At 33.1% G+C, this 20,588-nt stretch overlaps 1 protein-coding gene across 1 annotated transcript in view; it reads right to left on the bottom strand.

Moving 5' to 3' along the window:
- Positions 1–17,921, bottom strand: part of LOC137919756 (zinc finger C2HC domain-containing protein 1C) — a 54,287-nt gene extending 36,366 nt beyond the window's left edge. Inside the window, exon 1 of the mRNA XM_068762936.1 lies at positions 17,846–17,921. Coding sequence (XP_068619037.1) covers positions 17,846–17,884 — 39 coding nt within the window. The 5' untranslated portion in view covers positions 17,885–17,921. The remainder of the gene's footprint in view (positions 1–17,845) is intronic.
- Between the last annotated feature and the right edge of the window lie 2,667 nt (positions 17,922–20,588).

Genomic DNA, 20,588 nt, shown 5'->3' with positions numbered 1-20,588 from the left:
TGTTTTTGATTTTATGAATTTTATTATTAAAAATGAAACATATTTGTTTTACTTCTTTTAATATTCTTAAAAGATTTTTTAAAAAAAATTCTTGACAACACTCCTCAGTAATTTTTTCAGACGCTGTTTAAATGTTTTTTTATTTAAATGAATAAGACAAAAATGAAAAGAGAACTCTGGTACATTTAAAAAAGTATATAATCCTTCGAGAAGCCGCATGTGGCTCTCGAGCTGCAAGTTGCTAAAATAATAAATATATTAATTAATACTTTGAACGAATAGTTTGATACTAATTATTGTATTTACACTTAATTTTAAATATATAGGCAAAATACATATTATAATCACGTTTAAGACAAAAAAATTGTAGTAAAATCTTCTGACTTCTTTTTGCTTCTCGTGATGCATTAATCGTTATAAGTTATCTACCAGCGCCACTATTAATAATACAATACACGGAAGAACTAATATTTTACAGAATTAAGTTCAAATAAATCAAACAGACGGGAAGTATTTGATAACTGTTCGAATAGTTATTAAAATAGCTGATAAATGTTGCTGCAACACCTCTCCATACCATCGCCTTGATATTGACTCAAGTGGCCATTACGCTGCATTCCTCAATTAGTCAGAATGGTCTGTTACTATTTGCTTACCCGACGCACGCAGAACGTCGTCGCGTTCAGCCAGATACAAATAGGTCCTTTATCAAACACACCCTGTTATTGAGTACAATAAATATGCAAGAAAAAGAGTTCCTATTAAGAACAAATTTATTTGTGCTCAATTTTAGGGTCGCGATTTGAAGAAATTGCCTGTTTTTTTAGTAATAGAATGAGTAGAGACATTTCTGTAATTGAGTTGTAACATTGTCTCACCGTGCAAGTGCCGGATCCATCGCGTTGTACAAAGAGGTATCTTAGACAAACGGTTTTCTATCCAATAGATTCAGGCGTTACCTCGCGGAAGTCCATCCTAACTAAGAAAGAGACTAATATATAGCTACTTCCGCTATGCAGCAGTATTACATTGCGATCGCGAATCCGTCTGCCATGTGTGGCGATTATCGTATATATCTCCCATAGATATCATATATATATATAGATAGAAAAGATTTTTGCCATGTGTTTTGACCTGTAATGATAAAAACGAGACGGTGGAACTTCCACACAACTCCTGTTCAGTACGCAAAACTATAAAACATAATTAATCCAACCTTTTTTTAAAAAAACAACCGAATTGGAAAAATAACTTAGTTGTCATCTAAATGGTTCTGCTTTATCCAAAGCTTTTTAATACTTAACAGAGCACGCACCAAAATAACACCAAGGTAATACTGCACCAATAATCAAGTTCGTATCTGTTCTATATGATAAAACGATCGAGTTTAATTTTTGGCACTTAATAATTGGAGGTGTGAAATGTAATACATCATGTTCTTTTTAAAGAATAAATTGAAAGACATTAAGAAAGATGGTAATGAAGTTATAAGAGAAAAAGTTAACGTACTATCTCTAAGCTTGTTCCACTACAACTCGAACAAAGTGTTGCATTATTTATACCTGTTTAGTAGTAACATAAACAATAGCTTTAATTTTGTTGTATATTTTATTAACATAGATATGTTTCATTAAGATATACAAGAGGATTAGTTATACGTTTGAAAGCTGTAATACGTTGTTATATATAGCTTACATGTCAGCAAGTTTTAAAGACTACACCTATTTTCAATCACCCAGTATAAAGTGAACACTCAGAAAATATGTTACATACTTTTTCTTTATTAAATAACAATCAATGATAACATAACATAAATAATAGTTTTAATTTCGTTGTATATTTTATTACACAGATACGTTTCATTGAAATATACAGGATAATTGATTATACATATATGTTATGAACAGCTTATTTTTCAGTAAAAAGCTTTCATTGTAAAATATATCACATTAATTTATTTTTTCCACTCAAATACGATAGGCAAATAACTTCTGGCAGTACATAGTCTACAGTAATGGATAGTAAATAATGTGTAGTAATCATAATTTTGAAAACGCTTTTACTTATTGTATAATCATTACGTTATTTATTATACATTACAATTGATTTTTGTATAAGGTGTACCATAAATCAAATTACATCAAATGAGCAATACATTCACCCCTTTAAATCTTTTACACCTATAACCAATCACCATGTATACCGCAGTAAATGATTTTACGTATATAGATATATTACGGAGCATTGGCTTTGAGGACGTCGCCACTCCATCATTAGCGATTGTCTCTTCGTTTAAAACCCACCATGACGTCAAGAAACGTACTAATGAACATTAAGAGAGACGGTGCGGTGACGCCTGAACATTTGACTCACGCCGGTTGCTTGCGTAAATGGATCTTGTGGCGCCGATGTCCTAAATGGTTTGGTTTATTTACTTGTAGTTTTATATACTATATTAAAATATATTTATTGATTATTCTTTTATTTTAGAAAAATCACTAAATAGGCCAATTATGATAAAAAATAATTTTATTTAAAGCTGAGAGAGTTCGTAACTCACCCTAACTTTTACAAATACTCTTAAATATAGTACTTAAATTAATTTCTTCCCAAACAATAAAATTACATAATAATCTTTTTACTATAGTATGGTTCGAGCAGTGGTAGCTTAGCGGTAAGTACTTGCGACCCTAGTTCGCGGGTTCCATTCCGGGGATACTTATTTTAACCTATCGTATTTGGCACAGGGAAGGTTATTTTCTTTGTCCTATCTCACCTTCCACAAATTCTATTGCTACCTCCTCTTTCATTCCTCTCATTTTCTTTTATTCTATTTCTTTCATTCACAATCCTTATACTTATCGCCTCTTTTTCTTCGCCATGTTCTCTGATGTCATTTAGTTTTCAATTTAAAATTCCTAATTCCCGTTTTTTTATTTTAATTCGTTGTCCTGGGTTACTTATATATTCACACTTTGTGCATTGATTATATAGGATTGTCACTGCTCACAAATAAGTTTCCAGATGATGGGCATCAGCGTTCTCTGCGAACTAGAATACCACATCGCAATCTTCAACCCGCCTGCCAAGCGTGACGAGTATGGTATATCCCTCATAGATATCTTTGGGATAGGGCTACGCCTTGCTGTGGACGTCTATGGGCTTTATATATGCTATAAACTTTTACAGTTATCACATTATAATTTGATTTAACTCGATTGTTTTTGCTTATTTACAGAGTAACAAATTTCATGAGGATTTAATAAAGATATGCCGTATTTTAACATACACGGGATGTTAAATCATGTATATGCTAGACAACAAAGGACAGAACTAACAAGGTAAATTATTTGAACTTGAAAGTTTTAACTTAACAAACTAAACAAACACTTGAGTTAAAAAGCGATAAGCGTGGGTGACCCAGATTTTGCAACGTTACAAAACTGGCATAACTCGATCTCGCAAAACCCCGCCCACAATGTGACATTATCAACATGTTCATTTTTGGATTGCGGGATCTTAATTTTGGTCAGTGGAACATTAAGCGCAGCTCGTTTGCCCACGTGGTCCGCGGATGCGATGATTTATGTCGCAGATGTGAGCCGAAGTATAAACGTGCATAAATTTCGCTTTACCATTAGAACCGTCTGGGTGCAACACCTATTTCTATTTCGGAAGGGTTCGTTATACTCTGTTAGAGAGAAATGGATCTCAAGGACAAGGTTATTGAACGATAAAACTTTCATTTTAATAATTTAATATATAAGGTGGTAAATTAGTACAAGTTTCTTCATACCTTCTCTTTAAACAAACGTTATTGCATAAGAAATATCAATTTAATTGTAAGCCATACATAACTGGTACTCCAGCTACGATCGCCTTACCACTTAACAGTAGACTCTCCACATAGATTAAACGCGATGTCAATTCTATGGATATTTTCTTAAACATTTCTCGAAGAAATCTCTATTGTAGTTCAAAGAGACATTGACAGTATATATGGCACGTAAGAATTAATGTAATCATCATTTATTCACATTTACATTTCAATAGAAAAACTATGATATTTTTTGGTTGCCTAAAAGTTTTTTTTACAAGATAATTACATTACGTGGTCGTTAACCAAAAAGTTATCATTAAAAATATGTTAATACAAGAGGGAAATCCATATTATATAATATATACAAAGTAAAATTACGATCCTTTGACTTTTATGTACTTGGTTGTTTCATCCCATACACACAAGTCACACTAAAAGTCATAGACTTCCGCCGAAGATATCTGTGGGATATCCATAATCGCCTCGCTTGACCGGCGAACTAGCGATCGCAGCGTTGTATTATATTACGCAAGGACGTTGCTGCCAGTCTTTTGGAAAATTGTTCGTGAGCAGTGGCAATCATATATTATTAATACACAAAGATTTAAGATTATATTGTATACTGGGAATCGAATCTGCGACCGCCAGGATCGACAGTCTCAGTCCACTAGCGCTGATCACTACTTCAAGTTAAATAATAGAAATGGTAAGGAAAAACAAGCATAGGATTTCGTAGATGGGTAAATTACTGTTTCAATGTAATAACATTAAACCCACTACAGGTGTTTTATAGATTAGAAAATTTAAAACAAAGAGTTGTTTAGAAATCTCGTGGGCATTTTTGATTTTGGAACGAAATTCTATATACAAGATACTTTTTACTCTGTTGCTGAAGTTTTTTCCACTGAACCCCAGGGTCCGTCTCAAGAATATTTGAGGAGTCCCAGAAAGAAACCTCTGGTGCCTCTTAATTCTGAACTAATAATATGATATAAAAACATGAACTACTAATTTACCATTGATAGTTATTCACTCGGTATATAAAACAGAAATAAAAAGTAAAATGTTCATATTTAAAAAGAGAATTCGAAAACTCAACGAGATGAAAGTAGTCTCGGCTGCTGTGAGGCGTATAAATTATAAAAATGTTTTATAGCGAGCTCGGGCTGACGCAATGCAGTAGGATCGAATGCAGCCTCCGAATGAATAAATCAAAAGCGCTTCGGAGCCGCCGCAGATCGCGGGCAAAGATCGGCGCCATTACTGACGAGTTCACCTGTACACTGCAGACACTGACTTGGACGCCTTTGTGATGCAAAAAGCAAATGTTATTAATTGTGGGTTGTTATTTGATCTATACCTATATTTAAAACATGATATCTTAATCCAAATATATGCATTAGATAATGTTTGGAGGTGCCCAAGTCACGTAATCTCTAATATATAAAATTCTCGTGTCACGGTGTTCGAACTTGAATTCCTCCGAAACGGCTTGACCGATTTTTACCAAATTTTACATGCGTATTCAGTATGTCTGAGAATCGGCTACTATCTATTTTCCATACCCCTAAGTGATAAGGGTGGTCCACCCCTAAATTTTATTTTAAATTTTTTAGACAATTTTTTTGGTTTTTATTTTATTATGATACAGCATACAAAAATACATACAAACCTAAATTTTCACTCCTCTATGATCAACCCTTATCTTACATTTGTTAATTAAAAACTTTATTTTTTTTTTGCAAAACAACGATTGCGGGATCAGCTAGTATTAATATAATTATACTTGTTGTTGTTGTGCATATAATAATTGACACATTTTTTATTATTTGCAAATAAAGACATTTTGAAACAAAAATCATTTCACTGCGTTTTTTGTTTGTACTTGCTTTAAAGGGTGTTATAATACCGTCAATAGAAAGATTCTTTTCGTATAGAGACGCTTGTAATCCGTTTTTATACACATTCCCAAGAAAAAATGTGAACACAAGCAAGAAATGCAATAGTAATCGTTTTCACTGATTACATAAAAGCAGAAGCGGTTAGCTGAAATTTGGCAATAATTTTTAAAGAGCTATCGTCCTTTTTTTCAATTTGGTAAAAAGTAATAATAAATATATTAAAAATGTTATAAAAACTCTTAATTTCGTTCGAGTAAGAATCGAATACATTATGATTATTTTAGGTTGTCTAAATAAATATCTTTTTACGAGCAATAGTGTAAATTTTCACAATAATTTCCCCAGTATTTTTTTAGAAATATTATAGAATTAATTTAAAATTCTTCATCACTCTTCGTCTTAAAAAATATTACATCATGGAAATTAATTGTATTAATTGCTATAATGATTATGGCTGAATTAAAAAAGTGGGAAGAACCTCGGAGGAGGACCCTGAATGCTGGCCGCTTCTTATCGGTCCTGATGGAAATCTATGGGGGAGTACAATGTCTAGCTATGGACGTCTTACGTCGTTGTGGTCTCTTCTTATAACGCATTTAGAGCTCTAATTTCGTAAATTTAAATATTGGAGTGTCATTATAAAGTTCTATTTGATTCTAGGCATTATCAATCTGAGCTGTTCTGTCATTTCTATTTTAACGTATGAGATCTCTGTGGTTGATTAATAAAGGAAGATATATTATATATTTAATAGTATTTTATTGATTAATCATCTTTTTAACGGACGTCCGTTGTCGTTGATTTGACGTCCACAGCTGGACATAGGCTTCCTCCATAGATATCTTCCAACGATCTTAACAAGATCGCACGTGATCTTCACTAGATATTTATAAATTATCCATATTTATAATCTCCAATGGTGAAGTTGGTAATAAAACGACATAACTTTTATATTTATGTTGGCCATTAATAATATTCTTTTAGAAACTTTATCAAGGTTAGGATAAACTAAAGTTTTGTAGCAAAACAGATAGAAGAAATATTGGTTTATGATTTAATATATATCGAAACGTTACATAAAATTTTCTTTTGTGAGGAAACCTGACACGCCTTGGCATTGTCCCGTACTTATAAATTTATCAAAGAAAATGCTTTTTTTTGGCCCTCGCTATAGGGGACATTTCGATCCACCCCCTATTTTGTTGGGGCAATAACTTTTTTCAGTTCTCTTTAAATTATAGTTTATTTTCTCATCTTTCGCTCTTTAACATTTGCTCTATTACATTTTTCATTTGTCTTTATTCCTTTTCTTCGTCACCTTCCATCCTATCCTCAGTCACCTTAGATTATTTGTGTATACATTTCTACAGTTTAATCTTCAGTTTCTTTAATTTAGTATATTATTTACATATTGTTTTGTTTCCTTATTTTAATATTTATTCACATTTCGAAGAAGTTGCTTACATATTAAGATCAGACAATCTAAGAGACACGAGTTATGTAAACAATTCATTCTCCTGAATTTAATATATTTTAATGTCCGTTACTCATGCATTTATATTTACTAAAAAACAATCATTACAATACAAACATGTATACAGAGTGATCGGGTGTAAAAGATTGAAGTGGTGATAGCTTTTATGTAAACAAAAAGTTTTACAAGTACTTCCAACCGTCCCGTATATATCTGTGACCACTCTGATATATGTAAAATTATTTTCTTTACTGTTAAAACGCGACAGATCAATAAATTCGGGCAGTACATACTCTGTCGGTATATAGTAAACAATTATTAAAAATCATTATGTGTTAAAACATATTGTGAAGAAGCTTTTTCTTAGTATATTATCAATACGTTATCTGTTATTTCTGAAACCAATGATTTTGTATAGGGTGTTCCATATATTATTAGACAGCGAATTTATATATTCAACTCTATAAAGCTTTTAAATCTATAACCGATCATCCTGTACGACTAATAAACACAGAACTAACTCGTAGTAACATATTAAGATTAATAAAAAGTATGCGTATAAAGAACATACGAATACAGTCGCAGCGAGGTTCCAATTATCACAGTAGCCAGTGTCGGTTTTACTATACCCGGCGATAAATATGGCACATCGATCTTTGGAAAGAGACAATCGGCTAATTCCGGTTTCGTAGAGCGTTATCTCTGCCGCACGACTAATAAAACGGTACTGTAAGTTGCCGTCTTTATAGATTATAACAAAAAAGATTAAATACATGTAACGTTATTACTTAACTAGGTATGGAAAAGTTGTGTGATACCTGACTTAGTAATATAAAATATACATGAACATTTTGTTATTTAATAAAGACTTAGTATAAGTATTTAATTTTGTTTGTTTAAAAAACGTGTCGTAATGTCTATAACAGAGTTCCCCAAACTTTTTTGTGTCGTAGACCCCCTTCCATGTTTTTCCGTGTTGGGTAGACCTACCTCCTACTAACTGTAGTGAAGTTTAGTGTTTAAAACTTAAAGTAAAACACATGTTAATTTATACATTTATTACTTAATTGATTTTAAATTAAAACTACTCAAAATAAAATTTTGTTTCTGTTATGTAAAATATACGTAACATTAAATAAACAATTTTTTTACTTCATAGATACTTTTATAAATAATGTAAATGTTTTGATATTATAAGATAGTATGATGTAAGTAAATAGGTACTATCAGTGTATGTGTTGAGATCCACTATCGTGGACCCCCATTTTCATTTCATGGACCCTCAAATTTTTTTTCGCTAACGTAGACCCCTTGCAGGTTGTCATAGACCCCCAGGGGTCGATATAGACCACTTTGGGAATCACTGGCCTATAGCAATTAAACTCAAACTGCGACCCGACGAGCTTTTGCCTTTTATACGGACTTACCATTAAACCGTTTCGAATTAAATAGAAAATATTTTTATCTAACAAATACATAATTAATTTTCCACAAGTGCTCACCTACCCGGAAAGAATAACGTGTAGTTCATTTAAACGTGTAACACGTTAAACATTAATAAATTATAATATTTAATTTTAAATTATTTTTCCAAGTCATTGTGTTGAAACAAAACTACGGCAGTAAGTGGAATAAATGTGTTACATTATATTAATTAATTTTGAATTTGTTTTTTTTTAATAACGCTTATGTAATTCGAATAAAACAGAAGCTTTTTACCACGTCGCGATATATGAAGATAGAGATATACCAAAACGTATTTACTCATAGTAAATATTTATTTATTACCTATTTCGTGTTTTTAATTATGGAATGGTTTCTGTATATTATTTAATATTTCCTTTTCTAAAAGTTACTGTAACGAAAGAATATAACGAAATATATTGTCTGTAATTAATTTAACGTTGATTGTTTAGGGCTGTTTAATATATTTTGTTTTATAAAATTTTTAGCGTTTAAATAGAGAACTAAAATATTACACGTCGTCGTTTTCGTTTCAGCACATTTACGCTCTGCCCAAAGACATCTTTAGGAGATATACCATAATCGCCACGCTTTGCGATCGCAATGTGATCACACTCTGGAAAGCTGCTGCCCATAGTCTTGAAAGTTATTTGTGAGCACTGGCAATCGTATATAATTAATCCAGAAAGTGTGAATAATATAAGATCGACCGCAGCTAAATTTTAGATCTAGGCTCGACGTATTGCTCGGCCGAAAGGTTCAAAGGATTGGCGAGAACTGGTAGACGCAGCGTGGATAGCTCCCCCATCTGATGGACCGACCACATAGACAAGGCAGCGTAAAGACACTGCAGCGGGTGTCTATCACCTTACATGATGATGAGATATAAGCTACCATATTTAATAGCGCAATGTACGCCTACGATCGAAAAATATATTTGACTTTGTACAATACTGAACTAGTTCAAATTTATGTGTTGCTGTTGGCGTGCCGGTTCAAAAAAAAAAAGATAAACTAGGACATCGTCTTCTTTTTTAATTATTTTTTTGCGGTTTGCGGCCAGCAATTGATTTTCTCCTTATGAAGAAAAAACTGAGTCACACTATAGCGTTACGTATGCTTAATGTCATACGTCGTGTGAACGTCAGTACGTGAGACAGTCCACACGTGGTGTCCGCGGCTCGGGCCGTATCGATCGCGAGGGCCCGCCAACTGCCGATAATGCTTTAGGATAATCGTTGCACGTATGTAGGTCATATGGCTTTTGTATCAAATAGATATAAAAATCAACACAATTTGAACGACTTTGAAATTTTGCTCAGCAAGTTTTGATTAGTAAAAATGAACATTTTTATGAACAATGTCCAAGAAATAAACCGCATGCATTTGTCAGTATGAGACGTTATCTCGGTGACCCTCATAACATTAATAAGATTTCGAACTATATATGCCATGATATCGTTTAGCGGCAGCCCAAAAAGCAAGGGTGCCTCGTGGGGGGGGGGGGGTTGCTGAGCCTATTCATTTCATGGAGTGTCCCCCAGAACGATTTGAGAGTTTGACGGTCTTCCAATTTGGTAAAATTGTAGTATGTAGCGGCTGGAGGCGCTCTAGGGAACTACGAACTTCGATACTTTAAAAGAGATTTTAAACTAAGTGACCTCTCTGCACCCTTCCCACTCGCACTTGTGGAATTTCTGAACGATATAACATATGTTATTTAATTTATGTATCATATCTCGGAAACAAACTATAAAACTAAATAATTATTTTCCTTTTCGTCCACCGTTAATATATAATCCAAGTATAAGCAGACATTTCTGTGAAATCACATTATGTTAATAATATGACAGCGGAAAAGCGATATTCGCGGAGCTTCACAATAAATCCTTAACCCTTTCAGGACCATAAGGTTACGGTACCTTATTTAATCAATTTAGCTAGATGTAATGAATTAATAGGCATCCTAAAAACATAATTTATACTAAAAATTCAAAAAAGTTTTACATTTTTTTTGGAAATTTATGGGACAAATATGTCCCTTTGGTCGCTAAGGGTTACTTTCTACTTAAACTCTAAATTTTGGTTTACTTGTTGGTAAGTCTGTTTTGTTGTAAATAATGTACATTTGTTACTTAGTGTACTTTTTTTTACTTGTTTATGAATAATATAAATATAATAGGGCAAGTTATTTGTGGTACTCGGCGAAACAATTCCTGTTGTTAGATGATTGGTTAGTGATTCGATGGATTGTTTTTTTGAGACGTTGAAGGTTCAGGTGATTCTTGCCGTTGAAGAGTCGTCGTCTCTTCAACCTCGACATCAAATACCCCTTGGTCATCATCCTGTACTAGAAGTCTTTGGTCTTCGTCATCAAGCACTAAGTCATCTTCCTCATCGCTATTGTCGCCCACAAAAATTTGAAGAATTTTATTTTTTCGAAGTTCAAAAACTCCACGTCCCTTACGAAACATATTCTGAGAAAAATATGAGTAAGAAAATGATAGCATTTTGGTATATCACCAGGCCAAAAGTTAAGAAATTCCCTATAAAAAGTATCCCTTTACGCCGACAGGGACATCCGTGTCCCATAATCTTTATAACGATTTATCACAGAATACAACATAAATACATTACTACTGAATATTTAGAATAACAATTTACTTACCAGGTAATGATTATTTGACACTGTAAAAACTTGAAAAGTACTTTTACAATATCAATTATTTATTCCAAACAGCAGATCATTCGCGCCAAAAGAACTCTAACGTTCCGATGACGATAAACAACAAACGGTGTTAGTTATCCCATATTGCCAGTAAAAAATAATTAAAAGGTACTTTCCGAAATATTAAAACAAAAAAATAATTTACAATGGTTACGTAAATATTTAAATAATCCATGATTTTTGCTTGGGACACCGGCGTCCCCGTGGTCGTGAAAGGGTTAAAGTTTATGACCTGCCCGCAACCGTCGTGCGAGTGAAAGTGGCGAAGTATGCCATCGCTACCTGCATTTTATGACTTAACTAACATAACAATCGTCTTCGTTGATATTTAAGTTTAACACATATGCTTGTTTCAGTTTAACTTTGTATGTATAAAGTATAGCCTAAAGTACATATGTCGAATAACATCATATTCATGATCTCCACAGCTATACCTAAGTCACCATTGATTTCCAAAAGGACCTGTTCAAAGCCGCTTGCAACTAGCGTCTTTCGATGACCTTTTCGATGATCACGTATCCACCTTGTAGGCGGATGTGCTAAGCTGCACTTGCCTGCCCGTGGTCTTTAAGCCTGAATCTTAAAGCCTCATCGATCTTCAGTTCTGCGCGCCTTTTCACTTCAATTTACAAATCTGCTTGTATATGTTGATCATTTCTATTATGTCGAATAATCAAGGAATAATACACAAAAATGCTCCAACGACATCTTCCTATATTTAATCCTTGACCACAACTTATGTCTTCATTAAACAAAGAAATATGCGTAAATTAGATAGATAAGATTGTCATTTATAAACACGAAAACCAATAATATATTTCATCGACAAATTTTCTTCGAATGGCGATTGTGACGATTTTTAATCGTTTTAAAATTTGAAATTAGAATTCATCGAAACGAATGAACACAAAATAGATTTACATAATTTCCTTTTAGATTACACTTTCGAGCAAAAATGATGACGTTCTTCTACCGTAGTATGCTTTCGCTATATCTTTTGGCAGAAAATATAGACGCCTTGATGGCTATCGTTGGCACCAATATGTAAGTTGTTGAAAGAGAGACTTATCACCAGCTTATTTTTAAATAATAACTTCTACTGCGGATTACCGAATTAAGGGACCTTTCTTTGTACTAAAAAAAGAACTTAATTATCCTACGTATTTTTGAGCCAGTGAGGGTATGTACGTATTCGATACACGACCTGAATTCGCCTCACAATAAATTTGATTAATCATCAATATAGAGTTAACAACAGATAGACAATACCTAAACGAAAAACTCATTTCTATGCAACTCTTTCTCACTCGCTAATTTCGCGGAATTTTTTTCAATTTTTACTTTAAAGCAAAAGGCAGACACCTAGGTCAAAATATAGAAAAAATGCGAGGATAATAGCAACATTGTTTTCCCTATAAACCGCTTTGTAAAAAAAAAACACCGAACGTTTGGTTTGAAATTATATTAAAAATAAAAAATAAATCTTTTGTACATCTATGGTCAGCTTGTTAACAGCTAAAATAAAGATTAATACATCATCATCAGAAGAAATAATTCTTCTGTAGTACGTCCATTAATGGACACGCTTCCCCACACCTTAAATTTCGACGTCTATCAACCTTTCGAGTTGGCTCCGTGATCTTTACTCAAGAATATTACGACCCCAGCGAACTTTTTCTTCGCTATATGATCTGCCCATTGCTACTTCAACTTATAACGAAACAAATGTGGTTTTTTATCTCATGAAATTCACTTTGTTCAGCTTTGTAAAAAATATTGTTTGAATTTTTTTAACGAAGATATTGGTTTGAAAGACGAAGTTTAAGGTACAGATGGTAGTTTTGCTGCCTGGAAATATTACCGACGATGTATGCTCTTGAAAAAATAAATTAAATTAAAATGTTACGGGTAATGTACTCTGGGGGTATACGAAGTTTTCTGATACCAGTACATAGCTCGATTGGTGGTAACCAATACTTTCAGTGTAGTTACACCATGGAGAATTCACTAAACGAAAGATGTAGGCATTCTTTTTGACATCACAATACGATGTAAGGTTCCCGAGAAAATTCTCTATCTTAGTTACTGTAAAATGCATTATCATTCCTTAGTCACCTCAAACACCTGGAAGTTGTATATATCAATGTGCAACTAGCATTCATGATATACCAAAAAGAATTCAGTTAATTTTATCTATGAAACATTGGTAATTGACTGTGATTATCATTTAGGCATTAATATGTCTACCGTTTTAGTATATTTACGTGCAAATTTTTTGTTTTTAAAGTTTGGTTCAGTTTTTAAAAATATATATATAACTAACATATACATTTCAGTGACATAATTTTTCACCTCACATTTTGTCACCTCTGAACAATTCAATATTGATCGTCCAACACCGAAACGGCCCAGTTCTAAGTAATCGGTATTGACACAGTCTTCCCTAACCGGTAAACATGAACTATTACTACGGTTAATGTATTTATTCGCATTGTTATGTTATCGTGCAGCTTAGTGAGTAGGTAGACAGCTTAGTAGTTCGGGTCAGTAGTTTGAGAACGTTGGCCATGGGTTCGATCCTTAGCGATTATACTACTACTAGCTGTCCCTACAGATTGCGTATTGTAAAAAGTTATTTGCTTATTATAAATTAAGATTTTTTAAAGGAAATTGTTTCGTTCTAGATCATTCGATCAAATAGGCATATATATATATTTGTCACACAAGAAAAGATTTTATAGAATTAAAAAGTTAAATGTTAAATAGTAGAAACACCCTCTTTTTTAGTACAAAACACCTCTGTCTTCTATCTGTCAATTATTTTACGTCAATATAAAATCAAAAAAGGATTGTTAAGATATAAAGAAAAAATCTAGCGTACCATAAAGTATTACAATGAATATATAATCACATTGTTAAACAGTCTTACAGAGTTTTTTATTATTAAGATTTTAAATTAATACATAAAGTGATCATATAAAAAAGAGAAAATTTATAAATTTATTCTTCTAATGAACTGCGTCAGGATTATAAATTTTCACAGTATGAAGTGTGTCATCCCAGCTAGCATGGAATTATCCTGTTTAAACCATGTTACTTTGCAGCTGTTTGTATATGCAGTGGCTAGAGACAAAATGAAAAACATGAACCCAGCCATTACATCGGATCAGCACATTGCAAGGCTTGGCCCTTTGCAACAAGAGAAAAGAATAGCATCGTGAGAAGCGGGACACATGTTCGACAGAGACGGGAAATAATATTTTCTCACCGTTTACATGAATTATTAATTATATATTTAAACAACCAGCTGTCCGGACAGACGCACGGCCAAAAATTACAGGCCTGTGGCAGTACGATAACAAAAACAATAAACGCAACTTATTTACTCAATACTTTAATAATTTTTTAATACTTTAATAATAACAAAAATATTTGTACACTGTAAGGTAGATAAACATTTATTTCACTCCAAAATGACACAAAGAAAACAATAAAAAGCTACACTAAGAAAAGATTTAACAAGTCTATCTTTTTTTAGTGCCAACCTTATGACTTTCGCCATCTTGTAATTGCTAATATTCTTATATTATAGTCATAACATTTTCTATACTAAACTTTTTGTAAGAAAAATATCAAGCACTCATATTACAGATTGTATTTTTTAAGTTAACCTAGTATTAAAAGACAGTATTTTCACAGAGTTAACTTTAAGATTAACGTTTCGGCAGTTCCATTGATGGCTATATTCGAATGTTGAGGGGCGCTGTTAGCCGTTTTGGCTTTTACAGCTTCATCGGACTCAGGGCTCGCGGATCCGAAATCCGCGAGCTAATAAACTAAAAAAAAATATCAAGCACTTATATAACAGATTGTATTTTTTAAGTTAGCCTAGTATAAAAAGACGATATTTTCACAAAAGTTAACTTTAAGATTAACTTTTCGGCAGTTCCATTGACTGAGCGTAATAACCGCCAAGACGGGGTCAAGGTTCACATCGCGAGCGCCGTCAAACTAAACATAAGCGGGCTATCTCCATTACATTTACGCAAATAAATGATCTCAAATGGGCAAGGGAGATGGACGATAGCGATGAAACTGCGCAAACAGACGTTTGGCGCGTTTGAAAAACGACCGTTGGTGAATCACGGTCCGGTGGCATATTCAAATAAGGAACAGAAATTGCTATTGAATACTGAGATTTAAAGTTTTATTTATAAGGGTCAGGTAGAATAATTGTTATAATTGTTTACATTAATAGCTGAATATGAAAATGTTTATCTCCATACTTAAATCATCGACAAGTATAATTAAGTTACTTCTTTCGTTATCGTCATAATTTGAATAAATATTGGTTTTCTGAACTACTCTAATTCACATTGTGAGACCTGCCATTGTGGCGATTTTTGGAGCAGCCCTTTTTACTTTCTATCGGTTGCCATGGACTACTATGGCTTTTACAGCTTCATTGGTGTTGAGTTCACGGAACGAAAGGGTCCGTTAACTTGCAAATTCACATGGATGAATGAATGACATTTTCATATACTTTATATCCTACCTTTGTCTTGATTTTTTTGAGATAATATTCTGAATGTTCAACATACCCTACTTTCTACTTCGCTAAAACACTCCTAGTAGTTGTTCTCTGCATTGGTGTAAGAGAGTCTTTTTCCCTCGCATTATGCTATTCTGGATAGCACGTCCCAGGGTATGCGTTGTACACGCTACCCCTATCCTTGTTGTACTATGATGATGGTTCGAGACCACGACGATGAGTCAGGCCACCTCAGAGTTGCAGAAGTTAAGGAGTTTGGAGGTTCCCCAACCTATACACCCAACTCTGAAGGTTTCTTGTAGGCGCCTGTTCGCAATATGATAGCTAAGAGATGCAATTCAAAAGTGGACTCGACACTAGTTTAAACTTTTCGCTCTAATATTATATATGTATATATTAAATAGGTGGGTGTAAGAATTTTATAAAGGCGTCATGCCACATAAAAGTTTGAAAAATACTTGTCCTATTTACCGTGAAAAGAAAAGAAGTAGTTTACTCCATAAATTATCTTATAATTAATAGAGGTATTAAGGATTAAATAGGTAGAGCAAAATTCCACATAAAAACTGTTTGTACGATGCGCTTTATGCCAGTTACCCCCCTACAAGAGAATATATTGATGTAATAGATAAAAAATGGTTTCCGTTCCAATTTTGAAATTATGTTTTTTTTTAAACTGTCGAATAATTTTATTGGAATATTATTGATTATTTTTGTCTAAAGTAAATACACAAATTTTATCTCCGTATTAAAAAAAAAGATTTAAAAATATTGGATCCTAGGAAATTACACCGTTAGCTATATGCGCCTACATCCAACAAGTTATTTTCTTAAAACAATAATAAGCAGCGACTCTTCTATTTCTTTAATCTTTTCGTTCTATATTTAAGTACACTATATTATCTGCGGGCCTCCTAAAGTTAGACATATTGATAGCTGAATTCTAGACATTATCATCGGATCATCATTTCAGTCGAAGGACATCCAAGATTTTCAATTAAACCGGTCGAAAAAAGTTCTGAGGAAGTCAGACTTGAACTGAATAAATATGTACTACGCAAATTTCATACAAAACTTTGCGTGGCTGAAAAGCACGATAGGTAAAAAGGCTCCACGCGTACTACCGGCGAAACTAAATATAAAAAAAAAATCCACTCGAACAGGCTTTATGGAAATATTCGCAGTCTCGTTAACAAAAAAAAAACGCACCCTGCTTCTGCCGGGCTAGACAGGCGGATGGTTTTAATAAGGTAGGGCGCGGTAAAATTAATAATGATAATGGCGACTGTAACGCCTCTATGAACACATAATTAAATTGACTAGAAAGAACAGTATAAACTCGGCAAAAGTACTTTTTAAGTCCTTGAATCGTCTCTACCTACTTTTGTTTTTTAAATACTTATGGATAGATGAGTTTGTTTATTCCTATTTATAAGTACTCTTGGTTATATAATTATGTACGGCTATTTCAGCATTTTATTATTCATTTTCATTTACATTTTGGCTACATAAAATTATCCTTGACCATAACATTGTGCATTAATTATTATATTTGTTTCAATGTAAGGTTTTCCATTTCGGAACTTTAATAGCAATATAATCTAATAAGGTTTTTATGAGGTTTTGTTTTGTTTGTTTGCCCGACAAGGTAAACTCATGATTGGTACGATGTTTTCACGTACTATTCACATTGTGTAGCTGTATTAATTGTTAAATACAAAATAAAGTAAAAACATAAGTAAATAAAAGTGAAATGGTTGCCAGACTCCATACAACGATATGAATACTATAAAGATTATTATAAATTAACCCATTGTACACTGTTGATTAGTCATAGCGGCAATCCGGTTTCAAAACAATAAAACAATTTATTAATATGTAAATATTAAGGTAAACAACAGCTTACCTGCATCTGAAGAAGTCTGGAGCCCCCACCCTTCTCCATTTTCTTATCACTGTTTTAATTTAGACACAATAAAAGGTCAGTCAGGTTTTCACGAAATTTTTTTGTTTATAAACAGTTTGAATTAAGTTGTAAATAATACACACGATTTATTACAAAATACAACATAAAAATCACTAAATTTGACACAAATGACAAATATATTGTCAAAATATCTTTCCCGCGTTTTAATCGAACGTAGAATGCGTACAGATAAGTGCAGCACGATTTTGTAATTATTATTTATTGCGTTAACGATAAAACGAGGCAACGGTCGCCGCGCGACTCGGCCGATGTTGTGACGATCCGCGACCAATTACCGCAAGATGGCGGTGCGCGAGGCCTGCATGCCAGGCGGCTGAGTAATCGAGTGCACCTATGGCGCCTGTGAGCTTCCAAAACAATTTATTACTTATAAGTATAACTTTAAAATAATACACATAATTTTAATAACGCGTACCGCTTTTGTTTAAGCATTTTAACGAATAACTTAAGCCATTTAATGTTTCCTTATAAGCTAAGACTAAAATAAATATGTTATCATTTTTTGTAAACACTGCAAAAAAGTGTGCCCGCAGTTGAATTTAGTAGAAACAATATAACGTTATCGTCCCGTTCGTTAACCTTTGTCGGCAAAGTACAATAGAGAAAAACCGGTATTTACGCCAAACGTAAATTATCTATAAACATATGTAAATGTAAAATATTTATACAATCAAAATTAAACTATTACTATTAACGGTATAGTTAGTTGTATTTGTTCAAGTTTAAATAAGCGGTATTAAGTAATATTATTTTTTTAAAAGTTAGCATTCGAATTGAAATAGCAGTTTCGAACGCAAATCATGGCGCACGTATTAGTGAAATTTCGAACGTGGGGCTCTCCGAAATAGGCATAACTTTACGAACTCTATAATTATGATCAAAATTTAATTATAGACCTCAAAATTTATGTAGTATTCATGGTTTGTCATATAAATACTGACTGAACTGTACTGACATATAAAAACTGTAAACTGTTTGATTTAAAGTTATTGATTTCTATATTTCCACAATTTATGAAGTCCAATTGAAATGGTATATTGCTAATAAGACATGTCATTTTATGTCTCATATTAGATGACAACTTGAAAAATTTTAAAACAGGGGTGTAAAACTTGCGGCTCGCGGCCCATATGCTGCCGGAGACGAACATTTTAGCCGCCAAGCCCACTTAAATTTCTCCCGAAATAGGAAAGATATTATCTGAGAAAAAAATTCAAGACATGAACAATAATTTAGATTTATGTATGTTTATGACAATGTATTAGTCGAAATAAAAATATTTGTGTCTATTAACATTGATTTATTTGCAGCACGCCTAAAGCTGAGCATTGTTTATTTAGCCTAAATTAGTTTTTGAGTTTGACACTCCGGTTTCAGTACTTGATTCTAGATAAGTCGTCAAGAGCTATAAAGCCGACACGGTTGGTAGCAGTTAATGTTTAAGTACAGTTTACATTTAAACTTAAATGGAAGCAAAACGAAATACAATGTAGAAAGAATATTATTTGAATTGTGTACGTAATGTCTATTAAAAGATATGCACAAAGTTTATTGATGTCTTTTATGAGAGGCTAGGTAAGCATGATTGTACTACCGCCAAATGGTATTGCTCCAGCAAAATAGCTTAACGATTTTAATAGCGCTATTAAAATCGTTAAGCTATTTTGCTGTGTCAAATTAAAATATAGAGCTAATAACACAAAAAGGTTACATAAATATATTCAATTGTATTACTCATCGTGTGTTAAATTTGATAGCATAGTCTCCACCAAATGTATATATTTGTATATAAAAGAAATTTTGATTAAATTATTTTTTAACTTAAAGTGCTAAAAGATAAGTTGGTTTAATTATTAAAGAATAATACATTATGTACATATTTTAAAACTGTAAAATACATTATTTTAACTGTAAAATGATTTATATCGTCGTATTTCTCTGTATATAATCTCAAAAATCATTTATACGTCTTCATTAATGTACAAAAATCAGATAAAGAAACCCACGAGATATATTAAGACCAAGAATTTGTCAAATTTGAATGGAAAAATTCCATATAGCATATTTTTAATTTTTTAAAATATTAAAAAAATGTGTTGATATCTTATACGGTTGTTAAAGGTTCAGTTGTCCTGATTTACGTACACGTAATTACGTAGTAAGCTACGTAATGCTCGGAGGTTCTACGCTCGAACGTGTAGAGCATACGTGGGATATACCGTTCAACTTGGTAAGTCGATCTTTATGTGGAAGACCACTCACCGAATTCGGATGGATAGCGATCGGGAAGCTGCGAAATATCTTCTCGTCCAAAATACTGCAATGCATGAAGACGAAGGCCTTTGACCAGTGTACGCTGCCTGTGATAACTTACGAATTCAAGACGTGAACGTTTACGGCGGTCTTTATAAGAATGCTCAAGGTCAACCAAGGATAATGGAGAGAGTTAGGTTTTCAGTAGCTCGAAGAATTGCTCGTATCGATTTGAAGTGGCAGGAGGTGGGGTACATCGCTCGTTCAACTACCATCGGTTGTTGGGGCCGAAAGGTTCTCGGACCACCACGAGATGGACCGAGTAAAGGTCGCGGGAAGACGTTGGATGCGGTTAGAGTTAGACTTTTCACTTGCAAATCTTTTGGGTAGAAGAAGGAGATTCTAGTTA

Source organism: Battus philenor, unplaced genomic scaffold (assembly GCF_028537555.1).
Source record: "Battus philenor isolate CCGP_79_NKW_IND1 unplaced genomic scaffold, ilBatPhil1.0.hap1 SCAF_17, whole genome shotgun sequence".
Taxonomy (NCBI): Eukaryota; Metazoa; Arthropoda; class Insecta; order Lepidoptera; family Papilionidae; genus Battus; species Battus philenor.
The sequence above is the reverse complement of the archived record's forward strand: the minus strand, read 5'-3'. Positions and strand labels throughout refer to the sequence as shown.